Here is a 25,832-nt window from a genome sequence, read left to right as displayed (position 1 = left end):
TAGCTTCGTATCCCTCTCTCCCGGTCACAGGGCGTGTGAAGAGGGTGTGTGCCTGGATAGGCTTGCCAGGACTGCCAGGCAGAAGTCGCCTGTCAAATCCCAGAGGTACGTTCCCGTACTGTAATCTACTGTATCTCTACTGTACTCTACTGTATCTGTACTCTACTGTATCTATACTGTACTCTGCTGTATCTTTACTGTACTCTACTGTATCTATTCTGTACTCTACTGTACTCTACTTATATATACTGTACTCTACTGTATCTATACTGTACTCTACTGTATCGATACTGTACTCTACTGTATCTATTCTGTACTCTACTGTACTCTACTGTATCTATACTGTACTCTACTGTATCTATACTGTACTCTACTGTATCTATACTGTACTCTACTGTATCTATACTGTACTCTACTGTATATATACTGTACTCTACCTGTACTCTACTGTATCTATTCTGTACTCTACTGTATCTATTCTGTACTCTACTGTACTCTACTTATATATACTGTACTCTACTGTATCTATACTGTACTCTACTGTATCTATACTGTACTCTACTGTATATATACTGTATTCTACCTGTACTCTACTGTATCTATACTGTACTTTACTGTATATATACTGTACTCTACTCTTCTGTACTCTACAGTATCTATACTCTACTCTACTCTACTGCACTCTACTGCATCTGTACTGTACTCTACTGTATCTATACTGTTCTCTACTGTACTCTGCTGTATTTATTCTGTACTCTAATCTACTTTGTCTATACTGTACTCTACTTTACTCTAATTTACTATACTGTACTTTACTCTAATGTACTCTACTGTATTTATACTCTACTCTACTGTATCTATACTATACTCTACTATTTGACTGTACTCTACTCTACTGTATCTATACTGTACTGTACTCTACTGTATCTATACTGTACTCTACTCTACTGTATCTCTACTGTATCTCTGCTGTATCTCTGCTGTATCTCTGCTGTACTGTTTGACTGTACTGTGTTTCCTCTATACAGAACTGCTCTGTTCAGCCATTTCTCTCTCTCATTCTTTACACAGTACTGTAGCTACATCATAGGAGCACTTCTGCTTGGAGAGCCGGAACAGGCACCTAGCTAACGTGTGAATTTCTGTCTAAAGAGAGATTATTAACACAACCATTGAAGCCATTTTTTTTTGCATAATACCCATCATTAGGGGCTAAAATGTAAGTTCTTTTGTCTGTGTCTGATAGATAGGGTTGAATGAGGCGTAATGTAGTCATTTTGTAGAATTATTCTCAATGTCGGCGCTGAATACCATGCTAACCAAATGACTCAGTTATAATCTTTTGCCAAGGGTATAATATCCAAAATGTTCAATGTTTTTTTTGTGTGTGCTTTTTTCCCTGTTATCCCTGATGTTCCTGCCGCTAGAATAATTCAGATTCAGTTCTTTCCATGCGATGGGCTTGATAAAAGAAACAGCTTGTGTCAGATGATGTGCGCTGTTGACGACGTGCAGCAATGTCGCCTTTAAAGGGTTAAAGAGCCTTCTGTCACTAGAGTCACCCGTGTCATATCCTGTGTGGCAGACTGGCTCTGTGAAGGAGAACTCTAACTATGTATCTTCTTCTGACACCTCACCCCCCCCCCCTCTCTCTCTCTCTCTCTCTCTCTCTCTCTCTCTATCTCTCTCTCTCTCTCTCTCTCTCTCTCTCTCTCTCTCTCTCTCTCTCTCTCTCTCTCTCTCTCTCTCTCTCTCTCTCTGTCTCTCTCTCTCCCTGTCTCTCTCTCTCTCTCTGTCTCTCTCTCTCCCTGTCTCTCTCTCTCTCTCTCTGTCTCTCTCTCTCTCGTTGCCCTTTGTACCTAGTTGTGTTGTTGTGCAGGTGGTGTGTGTTCCGCCTGCTCTTCAGCTCTTTGTCTGATAGCGGCTTGTGGTGTGGCTGCAGACACAAATAAACATGTAAAACACTAAATAACTTTCACAACCTGATGAGAGCGTGTGTGTGTGTGTGTGTGTGTGTGTGTGTGTGTTTGTGTGTGTGTGTGTGTGTGTGTGTGTGTGTGTGCCCCCCACACTGCCGTCAGCGTTAGTGTGTGAATGTCAGCATCTCGTCACACACAGGAAGTGGGAGTGAGAGTGTATGGGGTGCGTCAGTGGCTGTGAACCGGGGTGACAAGCCGGGCGATGCCAGAGTAGGTGGGTAATGGGTGCACAGACGGGGATGATTGTCACTAATTGCACAGCGTTGTGTGGCAAGCTGCTTAACAACAAAAGGAAGATATTTCTTGCCTCTTTCTCTTTTTGAAAAGGAGAGCTTTCCACTTCTTGAAATGACTATTTTTATTGAGAACTTATCAACTACTATATTGCAATACAATTTGACAGTTTATTCGTTTTATTTTTGAGGGCTGGTGGTTTTGTTTTGCTCTGTAGTGTAGTGTATAGTAACATCTGGTTTGGTTACTGTTTACACACATTCCAGGAGGTTAAAAGTCATTTGTAATCCCTCTCTGACTTGGGATCGGTCATGATGCAGAGTGTATGTGCTGCTGAGCTCCACGTATCTATCATGACAGGAGGGTACTGTAGTAGAGCCCTCCGGTTGTTGTTTTATCTGATAATTGGAGACTCATACAATCCCCTTGAAAATGGTGAGATCCAAAATGGCTGCCAGCGAGTCAGCTGAGCAGCAGTAGCTGTCAGAAGCCAGGAGAGGTTAGACATGGGCGTCAAAGTTCAATATGGCGAATATTGGGGGTGCAACTGAAGCTGTTGGTTGAGTGGGATGCATGGGGTTTTGGGAGAGAGGACATCAGTGGGGAACAGGTTATGGAAGCTCTGTATTTAGGTCATGTTCTGTCCAATGGAAAATAGTTTCCATGGGTCTTCAGTGTAGACAGACCGACAGGGAAGTATGATTTATACAGTCTTGCCTGCGGGTGTGCAGAGCCATAACTCCTCCCTCCCACACAGCACCAATGGACTCACACAGAAGTGAGGTGAACTTAATGTGTTATCATTTATGAATAGTGGCTTGATACATGGTAACATTCATATTATTAAGCAAAATGATTATCCATGCCTATGTCCATTGTCCAGTGACTTTTTGTTTTCCAAGCAGTAAGACTTAACCACTAAGTTATACTGACTCACAGACAGTGGTTGCGTTGAACTAGTGACAGTCGTGTCTTGCTGATCCATCCTACCGTCCATAGCGTCTTGTTCTCAGTGGAACTGCCTGCTACATGCCTACAAGTCAACCATAGCCACTCTGGCCCTGAGGTCACCTCGGCCCAGCCAGGCACCCGGGAGGCTCATGGGAGGGAGGATTGGGTATGGGACTCACACTGGTGCTTGCTGGGTAGTCAATAAGAAACCCCCCAACCCCCCTGTATGTAGACTTGAGTCTATCTTCTGTGAAGTTTAATAACCATAGGAGAGTGGCTACTGTAGCAGAAGGTCAGACTACCACCCGCTGGGTCAGATAAGGCCTCTCTGATTTACATTTGACATTGTGTATGTCTGTCTGTCTCCAGTGCCGTGCATACATTTAGAGGTGGAGGTGGCTCAGCTCACTGGCCAGTCACACGATGCCCTTGAGTTCTGTGCTGTCACTGTGTGTCACGCTGCATCGACCCAGCCAGCTCGGCTCCCTCTGAAAGCGGTGGGGTTCTGTCAGCACCACCATCTTCAGGCCTCGGCTCGGGTCGGGGAAAGGTCAATGCTTCCAGGGAGAGCTGAGGCTGGATTCTTCCCTCCCTGGGAGGATTGGACCAATGTGCTGGGGCTCAGGCACACACCTGGCAGGGCTATGTCACATACAGAGAGAGATCTGGAGCTACACTGCCCCCCCCCCTCTCCCTGAAGCAAACACATTTAGGTACATCATGTTGGGTTGGTGGGATTTAACAATCCACACACGTAGACTGTCTAGCTAAGTAGATGTGGGTAAGGCAAATAGGGTAAGACATGAGACCTCTGGCGTAGTTGGAGTGTGTGTGTGTGTGTGTGTGTGTGTGTGTGTGTGTGTGTGTGTGTGTGTGTGTGTGTGTGTGTGTGTGTGTGTGTGTGTGTGTGTGTGTGTGTGTGTGTGTGTGTGACTCCAGGCGTGGATGCGCTGGTAAGCTGCACGGTTCCCTCGGACCGTATGGCCATGAGGAGAAGAGAACAGGCAGAATACCACAGCCATGACGTGACCAGGCACAACTAGAGCAATCCAGTACTGGACCCCCACGGCCCTCCCTGGCCTCCACTGGACAGCCAAGCCTAGCAAAAAGCTAATCCATCTCTCTCCCTAACCATCCAAAATGAAAGGGTCCACTCCAAGAGAAACACACAGCCATATTCGTAAGTGGCGAGAGAAAATGGCCGACCACTTTATGAACCACAGCAGGAATTCCAAAAGCTTGTCATGGACAGAGGAGCTGAGGGGGAGAGGAAAATAAATGACCACTGCTGGTCAGCCTGCCGTTCGCTTTGATTCAAGCTGCCAGCGTGGTAGACAATAGACACAGAGCCCTAAAGTAGAAACACACATTCTGTTACTATGGGAACCCTCAGCGCTCCTCGCGCCACTGTGTCCTTAAAGGAATCAGATTGAGAGTGTAACAGTATAGACAGGACTGAACGAGGGAGGAGAGGAGGGGGGGAGCTCAGCCTGAGAAACAGCTGTGGCCAAATACTCTCCCCCGGGGGGATCTAAATTTGTCTGGTAAGAATAAAGGCACATGTGATTAGCCTGTGTTTGCACGGCGACCGCCTCTCATGTGCAGCAGGTACTCAGAACCGCAACACATGTCCTCCTTCTCCTGAAGGACTGAGGGCTCAATCATGTGCTGAGAAGAAAATGGTAGACAGACAGACAGACAGACAGACAGACAGACAGACAGACAGACAGACAGACAGGAAGTGGTGACAATGGAAGGTGGGTGTTAGTCAGCAGCCCAAGAGTATGGCAAACCTACCATCATAAAAATCTCACTGGGCAGAAAACTGTTTTTTTTCTCTCTCATGTCTGAAATTGGTCACCTGCTGATTCTCTATCTCCATATCTCTCTCTCTCTCTCTCTCTCTCTCTCTCTCTCTCTCTCTCTCCATCCCTCTGTCAGCCTCCCTCCCTCCCTCCCTTTGACGGTCTCTCTCTCCCTCTCCCCCTCTCTCTCTCCCTCCATCTGTCGGTCTCCCCCTCTCTCTCTCTTTCTCCTTCTCCCTCTCTATTGATTGGATACTTTCTGAATTGATATGGCTGCATCCAGGAGTCAGGAGTGGTGGCCAGACTGATGTCTGTGCTACTGTGAGGAGGTTGTAGCTGGATCCTGGCTGCTGCTGACTATCTGTGTTGTGTTGATGAAGGTGAAACCCAGACAGGGAATAGGTGAGTCAGTCAATATGTTTTAGCACAGCACTAGCTGTTGTTTACGTGTTCACGCTGGTGTACACGAGAGTAGAAGCCAGCCAAAACGCCGTGCCTGCATCGGTGTAGGCTTTCTCAATTAGAACAATAGCTCTACTTTAGTCTACAGAGTGTGTGCAGGTGTCTCGTCAGATCCGGAGCGGAACACACACACACACGCACACATCATGTAGGTATGTAGGTCATTTGACTGTGTGTGTACACAACACTTCAAAGTCCCATGTATTCCCAAGCCCTCACGTGAACATTACCTCTGCTTTCAAGCAATTGGTTTCACCCAAAATAGTTACACAAACCCATAACTCTAGGTTGTATTGTGTTACCCTCATTTTGTCCTTCCTTCTCTCTGTGTCCAGTGATCAGACAGACAGACAGAGAAAGACAGACAGACAGACAGACAGAGAAAGACAGACAGACAGACAGACAGACAGACAGACAGACAGACAGACAGACAGACAGACAGACAGACAGACAGAGAAAGACAGACAGACAGACAGAGAAAGACAGACAGAGAAAGACAGACAGACAGACAGACAGACAGACAGACAGACAGAGAAAGACAGACAGACAGACAGACAGACAGACAGACAGACAGACAGACAGACAGACAGACAGAGAAAGACAGACAGACAGACAGACAGACAGACAGACAGACAGAGAAAGACAGACAGACAGACAGACAGACAGACAGACAGACAGACAGACAGACAGACAATTTTAATAGCATGGATTGAAGCATCGCTGAGCACCAGTTTGTTTGCTCCCATTTTCTGTAAATACCCAGAAGTCCTTGGGCAGACTTTGTGTCCGTAGTCAAAGCACATGGAAAGCAGCGTTTGGGGAAAGGTGTGGCGCTGCGGCGGCTCAGTACAGTAAAACATAACGAGGCACGGTTTCATTTCCTCTTCCTCTTCATCGCACATGCAAATGAAGCCCCACAAACTCGCATCTCTGCAGCCACGCGTACTTTCTGTTTCGGGAAGCGTGCAGTCTTGGCCATGGTGTGGGTCGGTCCTGATGAGAGAGGGAGGGATATTTAGGGCTGGAGTGATTGCATCCAGGAACACAGCCCCCTGCCTCCTCTTTGCCTCCTCTTTCTTCCCACGCATTCTGAAGGACGTCTTGATTAGTTACGGACTGGTATGTCCTGAGTGTAATCTGTGGGCCCTGATAAGCCCATACCATTGCTCACCTCAGCCTCCAAGCTATAATGTTGATAGCTGTATCAAAACAGAAGACCAATCTGATAAGTTATATTCCACATGTATGTGTTACTACATCATTAGTGCAGTACACTGCAGTTCTACCGTAAGCCACCGCTACAGCCTAGCCAGTCTGGGTGGTACATCCCATGGTGTGACTGACTAGGCCAAAGAGGGATGATGAGCTACAATAGGCTGGCACAGGGGATCATGACACCAGCCAGGGTTAGGGATGATGCATGGCACTCTGCAGGTCTTTGTTCCCCCAGTCAGTCCCAACCATAAGCCCCCTTCTCAATGTCCCCCTGCCTGCCATGTAGAGGACACAAAGGGATCCCCATCTCACACCTGTTCCTCCCTGTAACCCTGAGCTTGATGCCCCTGTCCGTCTCGCTCCAACCTCCCTCTCTTGGTCCTCCTCCAATAGCCTGGCTGCAGGGAGCTCCATGCCGAAGAGCAAGACGGCACAGTCAGATAGTATGTGTGACTTACCGTAGGATAGGAATGAAACTAGAGTGGTTTCACTGCTCTGTGATACAATGTCCAGGTTTATTGTAGCAGCACTTCCTGACAAACATTTTATTTGTATTTTTGATTTAACCAGGCAAGTCAGTTAAGAACAAATTCTTATTTACAATGACAGCCTACCCCGGCCAAACCCGGATGACGCTGGGCCACTTGTGCAGCCCCCCATGGGACTCCCAATCACAGCCAGATGTGATGCCGCCTGGTTTCGAACCAGGTACCGCAGTCACGCCTCTAGCACTGAGATGCAGTGTCTTAGACCACTGCGCCACTCGGGAGCCCATGAGGGGTGAATGTGGAAACAGGCTGGTGGAGGAAGCTGCCCCAGTAATAAACGGGTTGTCTCTGGAAGGGAGGGAGGGAGTAAAAGGAAGCAAGGGAGTGTGGAGGGGGTTAGGCTCTCTCTTCTCCTTTGCCATGGCAGAACAGGTGGTGAGCTTGCTGAGGCACCAGTTGGTCGCCCCGGAGCCCGCAGCTGTGCCAGGCGGTGACTAAAGCGCTCCTTCACTACGCCCACGCTCTCAAAAGAGCAAATGGCAGGAGTGTCACTAGATAGCTCGTTCTGCTCGCTACGTGCCGACGGATGTCTGGGGCCCGGGGGGTGGGGGGAAGAGAGAAGGAGTGGGGGGAGAGAGAACGGGTGGGTGACTGACAGAGGTATATGATTTGAGAGAGTGAACAATTTCAGACATGAGAGAGAAAAAAACAGTTTTCTGCCCAGTGAGATTTGTATGATGGTATGTTTGCCATACTCTTGGGCTGCTCCCATTGTCACCACTGTCTGTCTGTCTGTCCATCCATCCGTCCCTCCCCCCCTCCCTCCCTCCCTCCCTCCCTCCCTCCCTCCCTCCCTCCCTTCCTTCCTTCCTTCCTTCCTTCCTTCCTTCCTTCTGGAATGTTATCCTTTTCTTCTCAGCACATGATTGAGCCCTCAGTCCTTTACATGGAGTGTGTCAGGCCACCCATGTGCAGTGTGTGAATCTGTGTGTGCAGTGTGTGAATCTGTGTGTGCAGTGTGTGAATCTGTGTGTGCATTTGTGAATCTGTATGTGCATTTGTGAATCTGTGTGTGAGCATGTGAATCTGTGTGTGAGTATGTGAATCTGTGTGTGAGTATGTGAATCTGTGTGTGAGTATGTGAATCTGTGTGTGCGCATGTGAATCTGTGTGCGTATGTGAATCTGTGTGCGTATGTGGATCTGTGTGTGCGTATGTGAATCTGTGCGTGCGTTTGGGAATCTGTGTGCGTATGTGAATCTGTGTGTGCGTTTGGGAATCTGTGTGCGTATGTGAATCTGTCTGTGCGTTTGGGAATCTGTGTGTGCGCGTTTATGATTGTATGTGTGTGAGAGCCCTACAGGGTGGTGCTGCCTGCTGAGGAGATGGATAGAGCCCCTCTGACATATTGTCACTTCCTCTCCCTCCATCTCCTAATCTGACCTGTCTGCCATTCAGATTGCTTTTCACTGCATTAACCAGAGAAGGGAGAGAGGAGAGAGACGTGAAAGCCGGACAGACAATATCTCTTCTCTTTATGGACTCCAATGATGGGACGAGGGGGCGACGGTGATGACACTCATCCACTCTGCAATCAGAGGCAGGAGCGATGGATGCGTCACAGTATTTGATTAGCTAGAGTTGGCCACTCAGCCTGAAGCACTGCTTACAGACCAAGATGTTTGTTTTCAGCGAAAAGAGGTCAATAGCTAGGAAGATGTGAGGTAGCTAACAAGCAGGTTGACACTAGAGTCTGAAGATGGTACACTTACTGTAATGAATTGGATGACATCACCAGGAGTTGACGGACAGGGCTCAGTCTTATGAGATCGAGAAATCAAATGTCTTGTTCTCAGATGGATAGAGCTGTCTCTCACCTCACGGCATTTTGTCACAATCTTTCCAACCTTGTATCCATCCAGGCATCGCTGCACTGAAAGACAACCCTGAGATTGATGTCTGAGGTGAGGCACATCAGCCCAGTCACAAGTCCTTCACAACCATCTTTTTCTTAAAAAAAAACACATCTGTCTTTAAGCATGTTGGAAAAGGACCCGTAAGTAAGCATTTCACTGTTAGTCTACACCTGCTGTTTACCAAGCAGGTGACAAAGGAAACTTCCTCAATGGAGCGTAAATACTGTAGCAGCCATGCCAAGACAGTGAGAGCTAAAACATCCTGAAACTCAGAGCCTGGTTTAGCTCACATGGCAACGTCAAACCTTATAAAGTGTTAACAGAGAAGCTAGCCAGTGTACAGACCCAGGAGAATCATCCCTCTGCTCTTACTGTGTGTGCGTGCTTGCATTTGTGTGTGCAATTGTCTGTGTTTGTGTGTGTACTTGATCTCTCATACTCTCCCCCAGCCTCCAGCCTCTTTTTCTGGCTCTAATATAGCACCCTCTTCAGCCCAGAGCGGAGCTGCTCATATTTACGTGTGGGATGAGAGTGGCAGGGGCTTCTCTATTAGCCCTCAGGATTAGCCAGTGCTAGCTAGCTCCCAGCTCCCAGCTCCGATCACAAGCAGCCAGGGTATGAAAGAGAAATCCCTTCATCACCAAAGTCGTAATGAATTTGTAACGACCCCCATTTATTACTTTTATTTAGCTGAATTTCGATGTTCAAACTTTAAGCAAACAGACAACAAGAATAGACTAAGGGGGCCAATGTTGTAGCTTATATTAGTGATATCCCAAAGTTGTTCTCGATGGGTGCTTTTGATAAGTTATATGTAAGATATGTGTGTGTGTGTGTGTGTGTGTGTGTGTGTGTGTGTGTGTGTGTGTGTGTGTGTGTGTGTGTGTGTGTGTGTGTGTGTGTGTGTGTGTTACCATCCGTCCCAGAGCTGGGCCCTTGATCACAGGGCTGGCAGTCTTCAGACGTCTTCAGCACCGAGTCTGCTGTGAAACGCAGTGTCAGAGGTCTTGATGAATACTCCTCGCTCCCTCCCCTTCAAAGCCCTAGCAATCTGTCTGTAAACATTGATCCTCTTCCTCATCCTGTCAGCGCGCAGCGACACCCCAAAGACAATATTAGCTTAAAGAAAATGGTTGATTTTCTCCGCACGTGTCAGAATGTCTAGCTCCGCTCTGAGGCTCTTCTTTGTGTCCTCGATCCTTTTAACTGGCGAGGCGACAAAACACCGAACAGCGCGTTGTGATGTATTTGTTTAAATGCTCTTCACTGTGTTCTCATTTGACATAGTTAAAATAGTGGCGTTTTGTTGCCACCTGAAATCCGATCGGCGCAGTCTGACAAAGGGTACTACACGTGGCAGTAACACTTTGCGAACACAGATACTACTTCACTGACAGCTCCAGACAACACCATCAGCCTGATATTCAACCTCTTTTTGAACACAAACTACAAATGAACGTGAACATGAAAGCCAGGCAGCTCTCAGTGTATACAGTGTCTGTGTTTTTAGCGTGCTTCATTTGTCTAGTCTTGTTTAGCATTGAAGTCATTGGCGCTCTGTTCTCTCTTGGTGAGTACCAGTCAGACAGGCATGTCACCACACGTTTTCTGACATGTACTGTATGTTATCTTGGCTGTCAGATACTATCAGGCCCAGACATGGAGGCCTATGTTTTTCATACTGTATTTATAAACTAGTCTGGGCTGAACCTGCACTTCAATGGAGATGTTATAGCTTGTATTCCCTTTCTATTCTATATCTAAATAGGTTGAATAGTGTCAGGGACAAATTGGGACAGTTGTGGCAATCATCTCTTCCTCCCAACTAGTCACCTGCCTCCAGTGACGACAGTGCTGCTGGTGCTGCATCCTGCTCCTCTCTAAACAGACTGTGATTTTGGGCAGAGCAGAGAAGGTGTTGCCATTGCAGACGCATGCACACACACCCCACAACACACACACTCTCACATCTTATTTAGGTGGGCTGAGGAAGGGAAGTGTGAGCTGGCTCTGTGTCAGGTCTCTAGTGCTCCCAGCAGCCCACGCTGCGTATGGTTAGCAACCTGGCAGTGCCAGCACCCTGCTCTACACACCACCTCCTCCCCTCCTGTCTCCTCCTCTCCCCTCCTGTCTCCTCCTCTCCCCTCCCGTCTCCTCCTCTCCCCTCCTGTCTTCTCCTCTCCCCTCCCGTCTTCTCCTCTCCCCTCCTGTCTCCTCCTCTCCCCTCCCGTCTTCTCCTCTCCCCTCCTGTCTCCTCCTCTCCCCTCCTGTTTTCTCCTCTCCCCTCCTGTCTCCTCCTCTCCCCTCCTGTCTTCTCCTCTCCCCTCCTGTCTTCTCCTCTCCCCTCCTGTCTTCTCCTCTCCCCTCCTGTCTTCTCCTCTCCCCTCGTGTCTTCTCCTCTCCCCTCCTGTCTCCTCCTCTCCCCTCCTGTTTCCTCCTCTCCCCTCCTGTCCTCTCCTCTCCCCTCCTGTCCTCTCCCCTCCAGTCTTCTTCTCCTCCCTCCTGTCTTCTCCTCTCCTCTCCCCTCCTGTCTTCCACCCTCCTGTCTTCGCCTCGCCTCTCCTGTCTTCTCCTCTCCCCTCCTGTCTTCTCCTCTCCCCTCCTGTCTTCTCCTTTCCCCTCCTGTCTTCTCCCCTCCTGTCTTCCCCCCTCCTGTCTTCTCCTCTCCCCTCTTGTCCTCTTCTCTCCCCTCCAGTATTCTTCTCCTCCCTCCTGTCTTCTCCCCTCTCCTCCCGTCCTCTCCTCGCCCCTCCTGTCTTCTCCTCTCCCCTCCTGTCTTCTCCTCTCCCCTCCTGTCTTCTTCTTTCCCCTCCTGTCTTCTCCCCTCCTGTCTTCCCCCCTCCTGTCTTCTCCTCTCCCCTCTTGTCCTCTCCTCTCCCCTCCAGTATTCTTCTCCTCCCTCCTGTCTTCTCCCCTCTCCTCCCGTCCTCTCCTCTCCCCTCCTGTCTTCTCCTCTCCCCTCCCCTCCTGTCCTCTCCTATCCTGTCTTCACTCCCCCTCCTGTCTTCACCCCCCCCTCCTGTCTTCCACCCTCCTGTCTTCTCCTCTCCCCTCCTGTCTTCTCATCTCCCCTTCTCCTCTCTCCTCCTGTCTTCTCCCAATCTCCTCCTGTCTTCTCTTCTCCCCTCCTGTCCTCTCCTCTCCACAGCTATGGAGGGAAGAAAGATAATATTTGTGGAATTCCCTAAATCTTTTTGTTTTACCACCACTCATTCTGAGCACGTGTCAAATAAAACATAGTGTTGCAAATGCAGAATCACTCAATCTACACCCGTGTGAGAGAACACGCACACACACACACACACCCTACAACGTGGCCACAGCAAGCAGGTTGTGTGACTGCGATTTCCAATGAATGTAGCGTACGTAGTTACTAGTCGTGTAGGGACTGTGTAGGGGCTGTGTCTTGGCAGGCAGGTATGCACCGGTAGCTAAGCAGGAAGTTTCTCTTTTATCTGATTTCTGTCAGTTTGCTTATCCCATCTGGCAGTTAGCAGACCCACAGTAGCTGACGTTGATACTCAAATCTTAAGCATCTAGTTTAAGCATTCTGCCTGACTGAAGGCTCTAGCCTGCAGTTGTATCTTCCGTGCTGTGGCATGCTACACACTTCCTGCCAAGCTAAAGGCCCTGTCTGTAGTTCATACACAATGCCGAATGATGGGCGGTGCACTACTGAGGAGTAACATGTTTTACAGTACAGTGCCCAGGCTCGTGTGCATGGCATGGCTAGGAAGAATGCCCTTCATTTCTCTGCGCTGTGCTCCTCCATCCTCAGTTTAGCCCTCTGCTCTCCATAGAAGGGAACTAGTCAGTTCATCCCTTAGAGTACCCGTGTCTGTAGAGAATGACTTGGTGTTGAGACAGAGAGAGGTGGGGAACCCAACTCAATCTGGAGTAATTGAGGTCACAATGAGCCCTGAGTATCCATGCCTACTGGGTAGCATAGTGCTGGAGAGATGCTGTAATACTGAACATATGAGCGGTCCCACTGAATGTACTAACTGCTTTCCAGTTGGGAAATAAGTGCGTACAGTATATTGGTGTACTATACAGTATGAACAAGGCCCATGTATTATTTACTGAAATAATAATGGTCTATTTTTATTGCCATTTGAAATATTGCAAAGTAAAAAATACAGTGAAAAGATTATGCAGAGAGAGTTTGAAAAGAAACAATGTTTTACAGTGTGTCACATCTAGAGGACTGTATACATTTAAAAGGGAGTCCCTGTAGTTTCATTTTATAGCTTAGGAGTCTGATGTGCCACTGTATGGAAAACAATAATTGAAGTGTTTTTTCCATACCGAGCAGACACCCAAAAAGCTGCTCTGGCAAGTTTGTGGGATGTATAAATATTGAAGCAGCTAATTCCGATGCTAATCGAGACTGTATTCCTGTAAATGGTTGCCACATTTGCATGTATTTTTGCTGGGACTGCCTGTCTGAGAGATTCTGGTCAGCCTCTCACACAGAGTAGCACTGCTGTTGAGCTACAGGATCTAGCCGGAGGCATGTGTCCTTCAGCCTTCTTCAGTACTCCTCACAGATGCCTGTTTTCCCTAGACACTCCCCCTCGCTCTTTCTGCCTGCTCTTATCTCCAAACAAACCGCTCCATGTTCATCTCAGAATAATGTTCCCTCTCCGTATGCTCCCACACATGACACCTCCTTAATTTCTCCAATGGAAATGAAAACAATGGTGAGTGTGTTGGTGGCCTTGTGGGGTGATTAACTTCTATACTAGCCTTGAGTATGAGGCTGATACCACTATGTGTCTCTACTGTATAGGTGACTAACTGTTGGAGTTGAAGATGTTATGTTAGTGTTGAACTTATTAGGTTACGCCAGTTAACCAGCAGAGGAGGAAGGAAGGAAGGATCCGCTCCAGGATACAGGTGAGGGAACCAGTGTGGCTGCCTGGCTGGTGTTACCCATGTGGTTTGTTCCTAGCAGAGGACAATGTTAGTGATCTCAATAAACACACAGCTGATCTGAGGAAGGCCCAGCAGTAGGCAGGGAGGGCCAGGGAGGCAGATTGATTTCCTTTCCTTTGCTAGGACAGACCTGGGACAGATCTGGGCTCTCCGCTGATGAAACCTGGGTCTGCCCGTTCTGTTGGACTGGGGACCTACTAGCTCTCCCTCCAGTCTTGCTGACAGAAACCTTCCAGGGAGGCTGTTTTTCTCAGTTTTCACTATTGGCACACAAGATAGGGAGGAAGAGAGGGGTGTGACTATGTGTGCAAATTGACAAGTATTAGAAGGGCTGCACAGGGCTGAAAGTGTGTTGGTACAAGTGGTCGACCGATTAATCGGAATGGCTGATTAATTAGGGCCGATTTCAAGTTTTTATAACAATCGGAAATCTGTATTTTTGGACACCGATTTTCTAAAATGTATTATTTTTTTTTTTTTACACACCTTTATTTAATCTTTATTTAATTAGGCAAGTCAGTTAAGAACACATTCTTATTTTCAATGACGGCCTAGGAACGGTGGGTTAACTGCCTCGTTCAGGGGCAGAACAACAGATTTTCACCTTGTCAGCTCCAATTTTAACCTTACAGTTAACTAGTCCAACGCAATAATGACCATTGCGTTCCACAAGGAGACTGCCTGTTACATGAATGCAGTAAGCCACGGTAAGTTGCTAGTTGGCATTAAACTTATCTTATAAAAAACGATCAATCATAATCACTAGTTAACTACACATGGTTGATGATATTACTAGATATTATCTAGCGTGTATAATCTGACTGAGCATACAAGCATACAAGTATCTAAGTATCTGACTGAGCGGTGGTAGGCAGAAGCAGGCGCGTAAACATTAATTCAAACAGCACTTTAGTGCGTTTTGCCAGCAGCTCTTTTATCATCTCCCGAGATGAGGCTGGTGTAACTGAAGTGAAATGGCAGGCTAGTTAGCTCGCGCTAATAGCGTTTCAAACGTCACTCGCTCTGAGCCTGTGGTTGTTTCCCTTGCTCTGCATGGGTAACGCTGCTTCGAGGGTGGCTGTTGTTGTTGTGTTCCTGGTTCGAGCACAGGGAGGAGCAAGGAGAGGGGCGGAAGCTATGCTGTTACACTGGCAATACTAAAGTGCCTATAAGAACATCCAATAGTCAAAGGTTAATGAAACACAAATGGTATAGAGGGAAATAGTCCTATAATTCATATAATAACTACAACCTAAAACTTCTTACCTGGGAATATTGAAGACTCATGATAAAAGGAACCACCAGCTTTCATATGTTCTCATGTTCTGAGCAAGGAACTGAAACGTTAGCTTTCTTACATTGCACATATTGCACTTTTATTTTCTTCTCTAACACTTTGTTTTTGCATTATTTAAACCAAATTGAACATGTTTCATTATTTATTTGAGGCTAAATAGATTTTATTGATGTATTATATGTTAAAATAAGTGTCATTATTACAAATACATTTTTAAAAAATCGGCTTTTTTGTTCCTCCAATAATCTGTATCGGCGTTGAAAAATCAAAATCGGTTGACCTCTAGTTGGCACTAATTGTGTGACCTCATGGATGCTGCTCTCTGTTGGACTCTGTGACTGTGTGGAGCTGACTGAGGTGCCATTGTCTCCTCTCCTCCTCTCTCCCCCCTCCTGACAGGTCTTTGTTTCACTCCCACCGCATCGCCATGCTCACTCTGACTGATGTCATATGGGCTTTTTAGCGAACCAAGCGTCCCCCCCTGCCGTTTGTCCCCCGCCTTCAAGCCACTTGGTTGCGTTAGCTCCGGAGCCTCCCACTGCTTCCCAGCCTCCTGTTTCTCAGATGGGCTCAGGGAAGGACCTAAAATTAGCAGCTCCCCATGCTCTGTTTTGCTTTGCACAGATCGCTTAATTAGCTGTAGAACACAGCATGGATGAGCCCAGACTTGGCCCATGGATGCATTATATAAGGGTTATATCATTTGATGCATATTTTATGCTGCATATTGCAGGGAGAGTGCTGCTTTATGGTGGTACCCCGCTCGTAGATCTGCGCTGTCGAGTCAGATAGGAGGCAAAAGGTCAGCTCTGCTTCCAGGGTTGGACAGGGAGAGGAGAAGTTACTTTACCTGGGACTATTTACACAGGCAGCGTCTCAGGCTCGGGTGCTAATAGTGTCTACTGCTGTATTCTCTACAGGCGGTATGTTTTGGGTGCTATTGATACATTGTATAAATGGAGGATGATTGCAGTATATGTAATCCTCCTGCAGTAAAGATGATGGAAAAAATAAGGTTCCCATATTTGAAGGTTGTCACCTATTATTTCCAATGTACTGTATCTATTGGTAGTGCCACCCTTTCTTTGAAGAGTAGGAAATTCATTTGTGACCCTCCTGATCCATGTTCCTCGTCTAGAATACATTCATATGCCTAGCAAATTCACAATGGGAAATAGGTTTTGTGGTATTGTTGACCTCCGCTGTGAATAAGCTACATTATGTTGGAGAAGCTCTCTTCTAGCTAGCCTACAGATACATTACCAGAGGCTCTAGGTGTTCTGTGCACAGGCCTGTGTTTGTTTTTCTTCGTTGAAATGAAGAAAATGATTTGCTCACTTGATTATTTATAAACCATGTCTTACCATGGTGATATGTGTTATTATTTTACCATCTGCAATGTTTTTTTCATTACAGTTGATGGGATGACCCTGGCGATACAATCGCTCCTTCCACAATGCGATGGCATCCATTTAGCACGACAGTGTTGTAAATAGCCACACACCATTCTTTACGCTGGCCAGGATTACACACACTCTACTTCTGTATAGGAATTGGCAATATACACAGATCAAATCACAACATCACTAGTCACAGATATCTGCTCCCATGGTTTAATAGAACCCTATAAATTTCCCATTATGGGTATTGTTGTTTGTGAGCCAGGATAAGCTCACAAAGCTTGTTGATTTGTCTGAGAAATTCCTAAATAAATGAGTGAGTCATGTTACTTCCCGAAACAAGACATTTTTACAACCGGGTCTACGGGCCCGGTGCCTGCCTTGGCAGTGCATAGTGAGCGGGGAAAAGCAGGCAGGTCCTCATTAGGAGTGTGTGGGAAAAGTAAGGGAAAGGGATCACAGCCAGGATCGACAGGTCATTTTGTTCTTCCTCAGTCAGGATTAGGTTAGTTCTCCCAAGTCATTTTACTGGGGATTTATCCTTGAGGTGACATTGGGGCCAAACACTTCCCTCCGGTCAATGTCATTGATGTTGATCAGCTTGTTGGATGGATGTAGAGACAAAGAGGAACGCGTGGGCTGAAGGTTGATGCCATGTATTGGGATTCCATTACCAGACCAGTTAGATACAGTATGTTGTAGCTCAACTCATTGACTGTGTCTGCTTTATTCAGCGTGGCACTCCATTCATGTTAGCTAACAGCTCTGTATACATCAGACAGCCATGGGATCAATCACTGGGCTGGGAGCTAATTGTTTCATTCAGTGTATTACAATTGACCTGCTTGGTCACGTTGGTCCTGCAGTATTGGCATTGCTGATGGTGGGTCATGCTCTTCAGTCATCAAGTATTTATGCTCCAATAGGATGTGTGTTGAGAGAATTCACAGCATTACATGTGTGCATCAAATATAGTGCGTGTGGTGTGCTGGCTGGCCGGCCTGCCGTGCGAGAGAGAGAGTGCCCCCTAGACAGAACTACGACAAAACAACCAACAGAAACGGGTCACAACTCCTGCTTTTCTGTTGCACGCTGGAACTATACATAGTCAATGGTAGACTTCGAGGGGACTATGGTAGGTATACCTATAGCTCATCTCTTGGCAGTTGTACTGTAGATTACTTTATCACTGAACTTAACCCACAGTCTGTAAGTGTACATTTAGCAGTAGGAAGCCTGAACAGTATATTTGACCAATCAGCTAACATATTAAGCAGAAACCCTAAGAAAATAAACAGCGATGAGAAGTGGTTTAGCTTACGCCTTAAACAATACAGAAATACACAAAGAAAAAAACAAGGAACAGCATGCAAGAAAACAGCTCAATGTGATTGATGAATCCGTAGAATCAAATCACTTCTATCCAGAAATGGAGATGTGTGGATAAACCACTTCTCCATTCTTTTGGCTGTATAACAAAGAACCAAGAACAAAAACATATACATGATAATGTACTTCACTTAGAATCAACTGTCACCAGAAGCCATTAGATTCACTAATTACATTGTAAGAGCTACAGGACAAAGTACAAACCATCCAACCCAAAAAGGCCTGTGGTGTTGATGGTATACTAAACAAAATGATACAGACCGCAAATTAAAATAGGCTATTCTTAAATCTTCAACATTATCCTCAGCTCTGACATCTTCCCCAATATTTGGAACCAAGGTCTGGTCACCTCAATCCACAAAAGTTTAGGCAAATTGGACCTCAATACAGCAGAATCTGCGTCAACAGTAATCTCTGAAAAATCCTCTGCAGTATCATCAACAGCAGAGTCCGACATTTATTTCCTCAGTGAAAACAATGTCCTGAGCAAATGTCAAGTTGACTCCTTCCTAAAATACTGTACAACAGACCACGTATACACCATGCACAACCTTATTGACAAACAAACAAAACAAAACAAAAGCGAAGTCTTCTCATGCTTTGTTGATTTAAAAAAAATGCTTTACTCAGTTTACATTTTAGTCATTGAGCAGACACTCTTATCCAGAGTGACTTACAGTAAGTATACTGCAAACATTTTCATACTTTTTTTTTCTTCTTCGTCATACTGGACCCCCTTGGGAATTGAACCTACAACCCTGGTGTTGTAAGTGCCATGCGCTACCAACTGAGACACATGGGACCACTTTGGCATTAGGGTCTGCTAAACAAATGGTTGGAAATTGGCAATAAACATACACTTTCCTCAGGGCCGTGGGGTGAGACAGGGATGCAGCTTGAGCCCCACCATCTTCAACATACTGTATATCAATGAATTGGTGAGGGCACTAGAACAGTCTGCAGCACCCTGCTGGACTTTGAACTCAAATGTCTACTGTTTGCAGATGATCTGGTTCTTCTGTCCCCAACCAAAGAGGACCTACAGCAGCACCTAGATCTTCTGCACAGATTCTGTCAGACCTGGGACCTGTCGGTGACTCTCAGTAAGCCAAAAATAACGGTGTTCCAAAAAAGGTCCAGTTGCCAGGACAACGAATACAAGAGAGATAATATTTAGACACCGTTGCCCAAGAGCATACCAATAATTATACCTACCTCTGCCTTAACAGAGGAACATAAAACTCAACATCCCAATTAGAATCTGGCTCAGTCAGTTATAGAACCCATTGCCCTCTGTGATTGTGAGGTCTGGGCTCCACTCACCAACCAAGAATTCACTAAATGGGACAAACACCCAATTGAGACTCTGCATGCAGAATTCTGCAAAGACACAAAACCCCAAATGATGCATGCAGAGCAAAATTAGGACTATACCCGCTAGTTATCAAAATCCAGAAAAGAGCTGTTAAATTTTACAACCACCTAAAATGAAAAGATGCCCACACATTCCACCACAAAGCCCTCACCTACAGAGATGAACCTAGAAAAGAGTCCCCTCAGCCAGCTGGTTCTGGGGCTCTGTTTAGAAACACAAACAGACCCAGGACAGCAACACAATTAGATCCAAACAAATTATGAGAATGCAAAAAGAGAACTATTTGACACACTGTAAAGAATCAACCAGAAAACAAAGCCATTTGGAATGCTATCTGGAATCTATAGATTAGATACGTGCCCACTGTCCACAGTGGAAACTGAGCTGCACTTCCTAACCTCCTGCCAAATGTATGACCATATTAGAGACACATATTTCCCACAGATCACATAGACCCGGAAAGAATTTGTAAACAAATCAAACATTGATAAATTCCCATATCTGTTAGTCAAAATACCGTAATGCGCCATCACAGTAGCAAAAGTTGTGGCCCATTGCCATGAGAAAAGAGAGTGAGAGAGATGCTAGGAGTATAGTAATGTCCATGAGAAAAGAGAGAGAGATGCTAGGAGTATAGTAATGTCCATGAGAAAAGAGAGAGAGATGCTAGGAGTATAGTAATGTCCATGAGAAAAGAGAGAGAGATGCTAGGAGTATAGGACTGTCCATAAGAAAAGAGAGAGTGAAAGAGAGAGATGCTTTGAGTATAGTAATGTCCATGAGAAAAGAGACAGAGAGATATGCTAGGAGTAAAGTAATGTCCATGAGAAGAGAGAGAGAGAGAGAGAGAGAGAGAGAGAGAGAGAGAGATGCTAGGAGTATAGTAATGTCCATGAGAAAAGAGAGAGAGAGAGATGCTAGGAGTATAGTAATGTCCATGAGAAAAGAGAGAGAGAGAGAGAGATGCTAGGAGTATAGTAATGTCCATGAGAAAAGAGAGAGAGAGAGATGCTAGGAGTATAGTAATGTCCATGAGAAAAGAGAGAGAGAGAGAGATGCTAGGAGTATAGTAATGTCCATGAGAAAAGAGAGAGAGAGAGAGATGCTAGGAGTATAGTAACGTCCATGAGAAAAGAGAGAGAGATATAGAGATGCTAGGAGTATAGTAATGGCCATGAGAAAAGAGAGAGAGATGCTAGGAGTATAGTACTGTCCATGAGAAAATAGAGATAGAGATGCTAGGAGTATAGTAACGTCCATGAGAAAAGAGAGAGAGAGAGAGAGAGATGCTAGGAGTATAGTAATGTCCATGAGAAAAGACAGAGAGATGCTAGGAGTATAGTACTGTCCATGAGAAAAGAGAGAGAGAGAGAGATGCTAGGAGTATAGTAATGTCCATGAGAAAAGAGAGAGAGAGAGAAGCTAGGAGTATAGTAATGTCCATGAGAAAAGAGAGAGAGAGATGCTAGGAGTATAGTAATGTCCATGAGAAAAGAGAGAGAGAGATGCTTGGAGTATAGTAATGTCCATGAGAAAAGAGAGAGAGAGATGCTAGTAGTATAGTAATGTCCATGAGAAAAGAGAGAGAGATGCTAGGAGTATAGTAATGTCCATCAGAAAAGAGAGAGAGAGAGAGATGCTAGGAGTATAGTAATGTCCATGAGAAAAGAGAGAGAGAGAGAGATGCTAGGAGTATAGTAATGTCCATGAGAAAAGCGAGAGAGAGAGAGAGATGCTAGGAGTATAGTAATGTCCATGAGAAAATAGAGAGAGAGAGAGAGAGAGAGAGAGAGAGAGAGATGCTAGGAGTATAGTAATGTCCATGAGAAAAAAGAGAGAGAGAGATGCTAGGAGTATAGTAGTGTCCATGAGAAAGGAGAGAGAGAGAGAAGCTAGGAGTATAGTAATGTTCATGAGAAAAGAGAGAGAGATGCTAGGAGTATAGTAATGACCATGAGAAAAGAGAGAGAGAGAGAGAGAGAGGAATGCTAGGAGTATAGTAACGTCCATGAGAAAAGAGAGAGAGAGAAGCTAGGAGTATAGTAACGTCCATGAGAAAAGAGAGAGAGAGAGATGCTAGGAGTATGGTAATGTCCATGAGAAAAGAGAGAGAGAGATGCTAGGAGTATAGTAACGTCCATGAGAAAAGAGAGGGAGAGAGAGAGATGCTAGGAGTATAGTAATGTCCATGAGAAAAGAGAGAGAGAGAGAGATGCTAAGAGTATAGTAATGTCCATGAGAAAAGAGAGAGAGAGATGCTAGGAGTATAGTAATGTCCATGAGAAAAGAGAGAGAGAGAGAGATGCTAGGAGTATAGTTATGTCCATGAGAAAAGAGAGAGAGATGCTAGAGGTATAGTAATGTCCATGAAAAAAGAGAGAGAGAGATGCTAGGAGTATAGTAATGTCCATGAGAAAAGAGAGAGAGAGATGCTAGGAGTATAGTAATGTCTATGAGAAAAGAGAGAGAGAGAGAGAGAGAGAGATGCTAGGAGTATAGTAATGTCCATGAGAAAAAAGAGAGAGAGATGCTAGGAGTATAGTAGTGTCCATGAGAAAGGAGAGAGAGAGATGCTTGGAGTATAGTAATGTCCATGAGAAAAGAGAGAGAGAGAGAGAAGCTAGGAGTATAGTAATGTTCATGAGAAAATAGAGAGAGATGCTAGGAGTATAGTAATGACCATGAGAAAAGAGAGAGAGAGAGAGATGCTAGGAGTATAGTAATGTCCATGAGAAAAAAGAGAGAGAGAGATGCTAGGAGTATTGTCATGTCCATGAGAAAAGAGAGAGAGAGAGATGCTAGGAGTATAGTAATGTCCATGAGAAAAGAGAGAGAGATGCTAGGAGTATAGTAATGACCATGAGAAAAGAGAGAGAGAGAGAGAGAGAGGAATGCTAGGAGTATAGTAATGCCCATGAGAAAAGAGAGAGAGAGATGCTAGGAGTATAGTAATGTCTATGAGAAAAGAGAGAGAGAGAGAGAGAGAGATGCTAGGAGTATAGTAATGTCCATGAGAAAAAAGAGAGAGAGAGATGCTAGGAGTATAGTAATGTCCATGAGAAAAGAGAGAGAGAGATGCTTGGAGTATAGTAATGTCCATGAGAAAAGAGAGAGAGAAAGAAGCTAGGAGTATAGTAATGTTCATGAGAAAAGACAGAGAGATGCTAGGAGTATAGTAATGTCTATGAGAAAAGAGAGAGAGAGAGAGATGCTAGGAGTATAGTAATGTCCATTAGAAAAAAGAGAGAGAGAGATGCTAGGAGTATAGTAGTGTCCATGAGAAAAGAGAGAGAGAGATGCTTGGAGTATAGTAATGTCCATGAGAAAAGAGAGAGAGAGAGAAGCTAGGAGTATAGTAATGTTCATGAGAAAAGAGAGAGAGATGCTAGGAGTATAGTAATGTCCATGAGTAAAGAGAGAGAGATGCTAGGAGTATAGTAATGTCCATGAGAAAAAAGAGAGAGAGAGATGCTAGGAGTATAGTAATGTCCATGAGAAAAGAGAGAGAGAGATGCTTGGAGTATAGTAACGTCCATGAGAAAAGAGAGAGAGAGATGCTAGGAGTATAGTAATGTCCATGAGAAAAGAGAGAGAGAGAGAGAGAGAGGAATGCTAGGAGTATAGTAATGCCCATGAGAAAAGAGAGAGAGAGATGCTAGGAGTATAGTAATGTCTATGAGAAAAGAGAGAGAGAGAGAGAGATGCTAGGAGTATAGTAATGTCCATGAGAAAAAAGAGAGAGAGAGATGCTAGGAGTATAGTAATGTCCATGAGAAAAGAGAGAGAGAGATGCTTGGAGTATAGTAATGTCCATGAGAAAAGAGAGAGAGAAAGAAGCTAGGAGTATAGTAATGTTCATGAGAAAAGACAGAGAGATGCTAGGAGTATAGTAATGTCTATGAGAAAAGAGAGAGAGAGAGAGATGCTAGGAGTATAGTAATGTCCATTAGAAAAAAGAGAGAGAGAGATGCTAGGAGTATAGTAGTGTCCATGAGAAAAGAGAGAGAGAGATGCTTGGAGTATAGTAATGTCCATGAGAAAAGAGAGAGAGAGAGAAGCTAGGAGTATAGTAATGTTCATGAGAAAAGAGAGAGAGATGCTAGGAGTATAGTAATGTCCATGAGAAAAGAGAGAGAGATGCTAGGAGTATAGTAATGTCCATGAGAAAAAAGAGAGAGAGAGATGCTAGGAGTATAGTAATGTCCATGAGAAAAGAGAGAGAGAGATGCTTGGAGTATAGTAACGTCCATGAGAAAAGAGAGAGAGAGATGCTAGGAGTATAGTAATGTCCATGAGAAAAGAGAGAGAGAGATGCTTGGAGTATAGTAACGTCCATGAGAAAAGAGAGAGATAGAGAAGCTAGGAGTATAGTAATGTTCATGATAAAAGAGAGAGAGATGCTAGGAGTATAGTAATGACCATGAGAAAAGAGAGAGAGAGAGAGATGCTAGGAGTATAGTAATGTCCATGAGAAAAGAGAGAGAGATGCTAGGAGTATAGTAATGACCATGAGAAAAGAGAGAGAGAGAGGAATGCTAGGAGTATAGTAACGTCCATGAGAAAAGAGAGAGAGAGAAGCTAGGAGTATAGTAACGTCCATGAGAAAAGAGAGAGAGAGATGCTAGGATCATAGTAATGTCCATGAGAAAAGAGAGAGAGAGAGAGAGATGCTAGGAGTATAGTAACGTCTATGAGAAAAGAGGAGAGAGAGAGATGCTAGGAGTATAGTAATGTCCATGAGAAAAGAGAGAGAGATGCTAGGAGTATAGTAATGTCCATGAGAAAAGAGAGAGAGAGATAGAGATGCTAGGAGTATAGTAATGTCCATGAGAAAAGAGAGAGAGAGAGAGAGATGCTAGGAGTATAGTAATGTCCATGAGAAAAGAGAGAGAGAGGGAGAGATGCTAGGAGTATAGTAGTGTCCATGGGAAAAGAGAGAGAGAGGGAGAGATGCTAGGAGTATAGTCATGTCCATGAGAAAAGAGAGAGAGAGAGATGCTAGGAGTATAGTAATGTCCATGAGAAAAGAGAGAGAGAGGGAGAGATGCTAGGAGTATAGTCATGTCCATGAGAAAAGAGAGAGAGAGAGATGCTAGGAGTATAGTAACGTCCATGAGAAAAGAGAGAGAGAGAGAGAGAGAGAGAGAGATGCTAGGAGTATAGTAATGTCCATGAGAAAAGAGAGAGAGAGAGAGAGAGAGATGCTAGGAGTATAGTAATGTCCATGAGAAAAGAGAGAGAGAGATGCTAGGAGTATAGTAATGTCTATGAGAAAAGAGAGAGAGAGAGAGATGCTAGGAGTATAGTAGTGTCCATGAGAAAAGAGAGAGAGAGATGCTTGGAGTATAGTCATGTCCATGAGAAAAGAGAGAGAGAGAGATGCTAGGAGTATAGTAACGTCCATGAGAAAAGAGAGAGAGAGAGAGATGCTAGGAGTATAGTAACATCCATGAGAATAGAGAGAGAGAGAGAGATGCTAGGAGTATAGTAATGTCCATGAGAAAAGAGAGAGAGAGAGAGATGCTAGGAGTATAGTAACGTCCATGAGAATAGATAGAGAGAGATGCTAGGAGTATAGTAACGTCCATGAGAAAAGAGAGAGAGACAGAGAGATGCTAGGAGTATAGTAACGTCCATGAGAAAAGAGAGAGAGAGAGAGAGATGCTAGGAGTATAGTAATGTCCATGAGAAAAGAGAGAGAGAGAGAGAGATGCTAGGAGTATAGTAATGTCCATGAGAAAAGAGAGAGAGAGAGAGATGCTAGGAGTATAGTAACGTCCATGAGAAAAGAGAGAGAGATGCTAGGAGTATAGTAACGTCCATGAGAAAAGAGAGAGAGAGAGATGCTAGGAGTATAGTAACGTCCATGAGAAAAGAGAGAGAGAGAGATGCTAGGAGTATAGTAACGTCCATGAGAATAGAGAGAGAGAGAGAGATGCTAGGAGTATAGTAATGTCCATGAGAAAAGAGAGAGAGAGAGAGAGATGCTAGGAGTATAGTAACGTCCATGAGAAAAGAGAGCGAGAGAGAGAGATGCTAGGAGTATAGTAACGTCCATGAGAAAAGAGAGAGAGAGAGAGATGCTAGGAGTATAGTAACGTCCATGAGAAAAGAGAGAGAGAGAGAGAGATGCTAGGAGTATAGTAACGTCCATGAGAAAAGAGAGAGAGAGACGCTAGGAGTATACTAATGTCCATGAGAAAAGAGAGAGAGAGAGAGAGATGCTAGGAGTATAGTAACGTCCATGAGAAAAGAGAGAGAGATGCTAGGAGTGCTAGGAGTCCATGAGAAAAGAGAGAGAGAGAGAGAGAGAGATGCTAGGAGTATAGTAACGTCCATGAGAATAGAGAGAGAGAGAGAGATGCTAGGAGTATAGTAATGTC

The 25,832-nt window shown here is 45.1% G+C and overlaps 1 protein-coding gene and 1 long non-coding RNA gene across 2 annotated transcripts in view; one reads left to right on the top strand and one right to left on the bottom strand.

Annotated features, from left to right (window-relative positions):
• Positions 1-10,031, bottom strand: part of LOC139415146 (androgen-induced 1 (H. sapiens)) — a 95,876-nt gene extending 85,845 nt beyond the window's left edge. Inside the window, exon 1 of the mRNA XM_071163009.1 lies at positions 9,965-10,031. Coding sequence (XP_071019110.1) covers positions 9,965-9,967 — 3 coding nt within the window. The 5' untranslated portion in view covers positions 9,968-10,031. The remainder of the gene's footprint in view (positions 1-9,964) is intronic.
• LOC139415149 (uncharacterized) overlaps positions 1-25,832 on the top strand; it is a 67,965-nt gene that overhangs the window by 6,476 nt on the left and 35,657 nt on the right. The window contains exon 2 of the long non-coding RNA XR_011634944.1: positions 31-105. This is a non-coding gene — a long non-coding RNA (uncharacterized lncRNA). The remainder of the gene's footprint in view (positions 1-30; positions 106-25,832) is intronic.

Source organism: Oncorhynchus clarkii, chromosome 8 (assembly GCF_045791955.1).
Source record: "Oncorhynchus clarkii lewisi isolate Uvic-CL-2024 chromosome 8, UVic_Ocla_1.0, whole genome shotgun sequence".
Lineage (NCBI taxonomy): Eukaryota > Metazoa > Chordata > Actinopteri > Salmoniformes > Salmonidae > Oncorhynchus > Oncorhynchus clarkii.
Note: the sequence above shows the minus strand (reverse complement) of the source record. Positions and strands in the feature narration are given on the sequence as shown.